This window comes from Anoplolepis gracilipes, chromosome 15 (genome assembly GCF_047496725.1).
Source record: "Anoplolepis gracilipes chromosome 15, ASM4749672v1, whole genome shotgun sequence".
Classification (NCBI taxonomy): Eukaryota; Metazoa; Arthropoda; class Insecta; order Hymenoptera; family Formicidae; genus Anoplolepis; species Anoplolepis gracilipes.
The window spans coordinates 7,929,049-7,937,759 of record NC_132984.1 but is presented as its reverse complement, the minus strand read 5'-3'; the positions used below and the strand labels follow the sequence as shown (position 1 = coordinate 7,937,759).

Sequence of the window (8,711 nt, the reverse complement as noted above, 5' to 3'; positions counted from 1 at the left end):
ATGTATATGTAAGCTTATACATACTTATACACAATGTCTGCAACATTTTATGAATAATGATATATAATTATATATAATTATATATAAAATGGACAAATTTCGTATATAAATTTGTATAATTTGATACGTCCATTTTTGTCTGATTATATATAAAAATTTTTTACCGAGAAGCTATTTTATGAAAGTATATATTAAGATATATGTAAAAAATATGTCAATATTATTATTCGTACTGTTGCTAATATATCTTTTTATATGTTCTAAATATATACTTTTATAAAAAATGTATTATTGTAAAACAATATAGCGTATAAAAAATATATAAGAAAATAATATCTGCAAAAATCATAATTTTTTAATTTACAAAGTTTCATTAATAAATGATGCTATTTTGTCATTGTTCATCATAGTAAGATGAGTACCTTCCACGTAGTGAATTTGCACTGCACTTTCAGTAATCTAAAAGTATTTTTTCTTATAAAAATTATCTTAAAAATAATGTGCTCTAGTCAAATTTACCTTATGTAAACCATAATCCTCTTCAGTAAAGGTCATAAACGTAATTGTGGGTTTTAATAGTATTACAGATGATTTAAGGCGTGGCAATGATGTTATATTATAATCCTGTATAGCTTTTATATGATCGTAAACCGTCGAACATAACATTTTTAGATTTTCAGCAGTTAACTTCAATACACTGACTTCCTTCGAAAAGTGAGCAACAAATAGGTTTAATTTCTCTTGCCATGTACTGCAATTATTCATTGCTAATAGAGGCTGTAAATAATAATATATATTGTATTATGCACAATTAATAGTCTGTATACAATAATAATCTACATTTTGAATTAAGAATAATATATTATGTTCTCACATATTAAAAATACTGCACGTGTATCTTTATTAAGTTACTTCCTCTGGATTTGTAAACTAATATGTAGAATTATTTTTTTCATTTGCTTATTAGTAATAATTTATTATCTGAAGTTAGTGTTAGAATTTAATATCGATATATATGCTCAAATAATAACCATTATGTTTCAATTGCACTGTACTCCGACAAAAAAAACATTTTATTTTCAGAGATCATGGTATATATTTTTTAGTAAATTTGAATATACTGAATTGAAATTTGACGGTAAAAATATTCTAACTCATTAGGATATTGAGAAAATTAATATTAAAGATATAAAAAATCGCGAGTTTTGCAATTTTAGATACACACAGTGATAATTACACTGCCCGATAAAAGTTGACTTCTTTTTTTGTAACACGAGTGTGAATAGTCATTTCCGACGTATCTTTGCCTGCTGAACATGAATTCAGTTTCAAAATTGGATTATCACGTCACAATTTTGAGAAAAATAGCGTCAAAAGGGTTTTTATAGCATTACACCAAATTTTCTTTTGATGCCATTTTTCTCAAATTTGTGATGTGATGGACAAATTTTGAAAATAGATTCGTGTTTAGCAATAAAAAATGCATCGAAAATGAGTATTCACACTCATATTACAAAAATTGTGTCGGACAGTGTATCTACATATATATTATATGAAACACAAAATAATTTTTGCTATCTCAGCTGGATTATATATAGACTTTAATAAGTTAATGTAACAAAAATTGTATTTTATATCAATTTAATGTCATTTTTTTGCAAACTGCGGTTTTTTCAAGAATTTGCAAATTATCTTCGTAGAACGGAATGTTTAACATTTAATTTGTGATGAATTTCTTTAGCACGTCAGGTGCTACTCAAAGATTGCAAACATCGAATTGTGGCTTTTTGCACATTTAATTGTTCCAAACTTCTAATGAGCTAGTACTTTTACGATCAAATTTAGATTTAGCACATCCAAATTTACTAAAAAATATGCCACCATCTCTTGAAGAAATCTTTGTTAAGCAGTGTTATTATTAATATTATATAACTTATATATTATATATATATATATATACATATATATATGTGTATGTATATATATATATATATATATATATATATATATATATATATATATATTGTTATTATTATAAATTTGCTTAGCCAAAAAAACGTTAAAGAAACTTTTACAATCCTTTGTAATCTAAATTATAAAAAGATTATAAAATAAGTAATAAAAATTTAATTCTTTTTATTATTTTAATGTACATTCCAAAAAGTTATTTTAATGCATACTCTAACGAGTTATTTTATATAATCTTTCTTTCCATTACCTATGTATAAACACACTTAAATCACTTTTGCAATAAAAAGTTACAATGTATTTTTAATAATTGACTAACCATTTCACTCTTAAAGCCAAAATACATTTTTGTTATATAAAGTAAAATGTTATTTTGTAACTCTGATTCTAAAGGATGAGAAAACAATTTCTCAATTAAATATTTCATTTGATTAGGAGCTCCATCTATAAGTATTAAACGTCCAGAAAAATTCCTAGCTTCTAATAATCTTGCTAACTCAATGGAGATTAAAGATCCAAATGAATAACCCACAATTAAAAATTCTTTTCGACTTTGTATTTTCCCCAATATGTGCTGGAAAAATAAACATAAAAATATATAAAACAGTACATAAAAAACATGCATGCATGTACGCGTATATGTATACGTATAATCAAATATTATTATTTAAATGGCAGTTTAATAATAAAATATGTTTTTCAAATAGATTATCTTATAATCATACAGGCAGAAGATATTTTGCTGATTTCATTATTGAAGGAGTAAAACTCGGCATATTAAGTACACCATGTTGCAAACATATGGCCGAAGAATTAATTTTCGATTCCATCAATTTATATAAGCTTGCAGAACCGTCGATTCCTGGTATGAAGAATATTTCGATTCCAGCAACTTCTCTATTCGTAGCAAGTTCTACATAAATATCTGGACTCAAGTCTGAATCTTTCAGTTTTCGAATCAATAGCTTAAAACCATCCGAATCATTTGTATCATCATTTATATCATCTTCAGTGGCGTCGTATATTTTTTCTTGATCGGCTATATTTGTCATTTCTCTGAGCTTTGCAAAATTTAGATTTCGGATATCTTGCGCTGTCAATAAAATATCGAATTCTCTTTCCAATGTCTGTTTAATTTCCACTGCCATCATTGAATCCATGCCTAATTCAGCCAGTGATACATTTGGCGCTACTATGTTTGTATTTGTTATTCCTATTTTAAAAATTAGAAAAAGAATTAAATATTTAGATATAATTTTAACCGGACTTTACCTAATGTTAATATCAATATAATAATTATTGAAGTTTACATTTTTTGAAATATTTTTAATGCATTCGGTTATTTCGATATAATGTAATCTTAATAAAATTAAATTTAAATAAAATTGCCAAATAAAAATTTATTTTTATAAATATTTCCTCACGAATCTTTTACATAATAATTGCTTATGAACTCACCCATAATATTTGCAACTGCTTCAAGTGGATTTGTTGCTTGAGAATCTTTTTTTTTCTCGGCAACAACCATGCTGCTTACGATTGCCCGATCTTGTAGTAAGAATACTTCTAGTGTGTCCAAGCAAGACGATATTGTTTGTTGCAATGTACCTCCAATAACAAGTTCTTTATCGTCTTCTTGCATATCTGCGACAAGCCCAACGTCACCAATAGCGCCCCACTGTATAGCTAAGCCATGTAAACCTTCTCTCATTCTTCTCTCACAAATTCTTTCCATTATGGAATTTGCCATTCCATAATTTGTTTGGCCTGCGTTACCTTTTCCGCATGAAACGGAAGAAAAAACGACAAAATGTCGAAGTTGGGAAGAAATTGTTCTCGATAATTTGTCCATATTTTTTGTCATCCATGCCTTTGACACGAAGGAATCTGTGAATGATTGTGGGGACTGACTGTTGAATATACTATCTTGCAAAACAACTGCAAGATTGAATATAGCATCCACAGGACCTTGTTGTTCGGCAAATTTTAATAGAAATTCACAGTCTTCGTACTTCGATGTATCAGCAGTAGTAACAATTTGTACATTTACACCGTAAGATTGCCATAACGTTACTCTTGATTGCTGATAACCATTCTTTATTCCATTTCGTGAGGTTACTACAAAATTTTTTGCACCACGTACAATCAATTAATTCTAGTCCGAAACCACCTAGACCACTTAAGACGATGTAAGATTTGTGTTCTATGCAGTAGTACCGGGGACGTGCGAGTATAGGCGTGTCCAAGGATTCATCTTCTTTATGAATTTTTATCATTATCTACAAACAATATCAATTTAAAACGTTATTATATATATTTTAAAATATTAGAAAGAAAGAAGGAAAATGCAAAAAGTGCATAAAGAATAAGAAACTATTATAAAACGTAAAAATTAATAATAGAGATCTATAGAATGAATAATGTGTTTAATAAAATGTGGCTGTAATATAAAGCAATAAAAAATTTCAGAGTCAATAAAACATAGTTGAAAAAAAATGTTTTTCAAAATCTTTCTTTTTACACAGAGAGAAGCAATAATTATGCCAAATGTTATGTTTAAAAAAATGATTAAAAGGAGGAAATGGAAAATTTTAGGAATATTTTACTATTATATATAATATACAAGTTGCATAATTATATTAACAGGATATATGACGAAGAAATTGAAGAGAAAAAGGAAAAGTAAAAAGATATGGCTGAGAATGTAGATTAGATAGAAAAGAAATACAATACAGCTTAAAAAGACATTTATAAATTTTACAGTATAATTCAGAAAATAAGACCGCTAAAAAAATTTCATTTTTGTTTCTTTTATTTTAAAGACTTTGATAATATCGACAGAGAGTAAAAGAAGTAATCAGAAATACAAAAAAGCTGTTACAAAGAATAACATAACTATTTAAAGACACAAAATGTAAAATAAATGATAATAGAAATTTTAAGCCGACAAAAACAACCAAGACTGTAAATTCGATTGTTACAATATTCATCTTGGATACAGAAATAAAAATAGAATAGAGTCAAATTAATGGCGTAACAGTGAGAGATTTTAATTGCTGGCATATATTGATGATGTAGTAACGTTAGAAAAATGTTTTGGAAGAAGTGTGAAAAAATATTTAAAAGGAATTGATATTGAATTAAAAATATTAAAAAGGATTAATTATGAATATTAATAAAATTAATAAACGTGGATTTTATTAAAAAAAAAATAAGAAAAGATATAATTAAAAAACAGTAGAGAAATGAAAGAGAGAGAGAGAGAGAGAGAGAGAGAGAGAGAGAGAGAGAGAGAGAGAGAGAGAGAGAGAGAGAGAGAGAGAGAGAGAGAGAGAGAGAGAGAGAGAGAGAGAGAGAGAGAGAGAGAGAGAGAGAGAGAGAGAGAGAGAGAGAGAGAGAGAGAGAGAGAGAGAGAGAGAGAGAGAGAGAGAGAGAGAGAGAGAGAGAGAGAGAGAGAATAAATCGGACGGCAAAGAAAAACTAGTAGCATGAGAGATAAATAAGCTTACAATAAGATATATATAAATTTATGTAACAATAATAAATCAAGTCCATTTTTAAAGTCAAAAATTAAAACATGCACTTATACATTATATGTATTTCAAAAAATTACATGTTTTTAAGTTTAATTTAATATTCGAGAATAAAAATATTGAGTATTTAAAAAATAATTTTTATTTGTAATATTAAAAATAACACAAAAGACAAAAATTGTGTGCATTTTTTGAGAATGTACTTTAATTAATTACTCCTTCCGTTATATATTTGAAAATTTATACCTTGCCAATATGTTTTCCAGCAGCCATATATCTAAAAGCAGCTTCAATATCATCTCTTTCAAAGACTTTTCTGCATAACGGTTTGATGGCGCCATTCTTGAAACCTTCTTTTATTATGTTCCACAATATTGCCTTTTTCTCTGGTTTGGCACATAATAATTTCTCTAATAAAATACCATGAAAACTAATGCCTTTGGAAAATGCAAATATTTCTAAAGGATTATTGGAAACCATATCAAATTTTCCAATTTCGAGGAAACGACCACCCTTTGCTAAGCAACGAATGGATGCTTGCAGTTTCTCTTCAGCTAAAGAATTCAATACGATATCCACTCCGCGACCTCTCGTCTTCTGCATAATCATTTGTTCAAAACTCGTGTCTCGAGAATTTCCGATATGATCCTCGGAAATAGAGGGAAACGTTTCTCTTATAAAGTTTCGTTTCTCGACACTCCCAACCGTTGTAAATATTTCGCAACCTTCGTGAAGCGCGAGATAAATTGCTGCTTGACCAACGCCTCCCGTACCAGAATGAATTAACACTTTGTCGCCTTTCTTCATTTGACCTTTCAAATACAAAGCATAATAGCACGTATTATATACACAGGGAACCGTCGCTGCGTCTTCCATCGTCCACTCGTCAGGTATGATCCAACTAAGATATTTGTCAGTTACGCGAATATTCGTCAATCCGCTAAAAATAATAATTAATGAAAATCATATATAAATGTATTAATTATTATATTGTATTAAAGTCACATTAAAGTGTTTTTATTTTGAATGATATTCTGTAACAGTAAAAAGTAGCACATGAAACATAACAACTTTTTTTCTCGTTTTATTTGAAAAACATTTCTAATTTGAATACAAGAAATTTATTCTAAACAGGTTGTTAATTAAAAATATATTAATTAAAACTCATCTATATCGCTATCTTACCCAGTTGAACACAATCCCATTATTCTTTGTCCATTTTGGTTAAACCCAACAAATTCCATTCCAATTGAAGAACTATTGTTTATATTGTTTTGTTCAACTGCAATAGATTCGACGGTGAGTCTACCGCTAGCTATCATAATATCTTTAAAATTGATGGATGCATAAATTATCTTTATTAATTTTTCTTCATCTGTGTTGATAAAAGATAAAAGATCATGTTGAACCCAATAAAGAGTACTTAGATCACCTCGGATCTAAAATACATAAATATAATAAATTATTTTAATTGTATTAAAGTTACAGTACTATTATTTTATTTATAAAAAGTATCACAAAGCATTATTTTAATTTTTCCTAAATACCGAATCTCTTTAACGTACCATTTGAGAAACATAAGCATTTTGTACGAATTTGGATTCTAGTAAAGGTAATGAAAAATGTCTGTAAGATCCCCAAATGCTACCGGTACGTATAACATTGATGGGCAAATCCAGTTCTAGCTGCCTTATGTACGTCGATTCTTGCAATGAAAAAGTAGGCGCATCTTTATCTTGAATAAATACACTTCTAATCATTTCACCGTCCGGTTCTTTTCGCAAACAATTCACAAGGCCCATTAATCCACATTCGAAATCTCCTTCCGCGACGACTATAATTCTTGTATTTGCAGTCTCATTTTCTACGTTCATGAATGATTGAAGTTTGTTTACCCATAAAAATTCATAATTGTTTACGTGCACAATTTGCTGATTTCCCTTAATATCGTGTATTCTTCTTAATAATATAATTGTCTTATCGTTGGTGCGTTTCTCTAAAACTACTTTTAATTCATACTTATCCAGACATGAGTAGTCGTAAGTAGCATCCAACTCTTCCAATGTCAGAAGAAAGCCCTTTGGCATCATGACCGATAATAATTGTTCATATAATTCGTTCTTATTTTTTGTTAAAATTCCGAAACCAATGACTATTAAACAATTTTCATTTTTAGTCAGTTTACTAAATTCTGTTACAGTAACGTTGCCAGGCAAAGCAATATCTTTGAACTGCTCGTGTGTTGTGACCAGTTTTATATTAGACTGAATTTGTGGTAATTCTTCTAAAACTGTATTCACAAATAAACAATTTAAACTCTCCGTCATCACTTGATCGCAACCCTCGATAAATTCGATAATTTTTACGTTTATCATATTGTAACACTCAAGCGCAATGTGCATCGACATTCTTATTGCATCTTGCAAAGACATCACAGTTAAATCTCGATGAGCAACAAACTTGTACTCTTCAAGAACGGGATTAACTACATTTTGTCGACGAGATATAGCTGTAGCTATGACGCCGTATATTTCTACTCCTCCAGATATCAAGATATCTAAATGTTTATAATTCTGTACAAGGATTTCTGCAATATAACACAATAACATATTAAATATATGCATATTTAAAAAAAATATTTTTTTGTTAAATATTGTGCCTACTTATAACATTGTAAACTTACCGTTTTTTTTATTTGAAAATTTTCTGATGTGTTCTATATGAGATTTTGGGTCAATTACCATTTTACGAATTTTTGTTGGTACAAAGAGATTTCTCGTATTCTGTCCTAAAATCATCATCTGTAACATGTTGTCCATAAATGTTACCCAGTTGTTAGACCAGACGATATGACCATTCTTTCCCGTGACTGACGCGCTTTTTAGTCCACGAAATTCGCCCATATATTGATAACCACGAAGTTTTAATTCTTTGTAGATATCTTTCATAATCATCTCTTCTTTGTCATTGTCATTTCGATCAATAAATGTAGTACATATTTTCTCGTCTTCAATATTAACTGGAACTCGTACTTTTCCAGTAACGACAGCATTATCTCCTTCGATTATTTCGAATTTGTTACTACCTGTAAGAATATGGTAAGATAGTAGTTTCTTGTAAATATGGTTTAGAATAGGAGATTGTATGATATGGTTAATGATGATATTTTAAGTTTTAAGAAAAATGATCATGATATTGTTCAGGATGTAC

General features: G+C 28.7%; 1 protein-coding gene across 1 annotated transcript in view; it reads right to left on the bottom strand.

Annotated features, from left to right (window-relative positions):
- Nucleotides 1-346: 346 nt before the first annotated feature.
- Nucleotides 347-8,711, bottom strand: part of LOC140673726 (fatty acid synthase-like) — a 33,305-nt gene continuing 24,940 nt past the window's right edge. The window contains 10 exon segments of the mRNA XM_072906837.1: nt 347-459; nt 520-777; nt 2,288-2,542; nt 2,694-3,181; nt 3,427-4,112; nt 4,114-4,247; nt 5,748-6,441; nt 6,687-6,940; nt 7,067-8,088; nt 8,185-8,586. Of these exon segments, the coding sequence (XP_072762938.1) occupies nt 361-459; nt 520-777; nt 2,288-2,542; nt 2,694-3,181; nt 3,427-4,112; nt 4,114-4,247; nt 5,748-6,441; nt 6,687-6,940; nt 7,067-8,088; nt 8,185-8,586 (4,292 nt within the window). The 3' untranslated portion in view covers nt 347-360.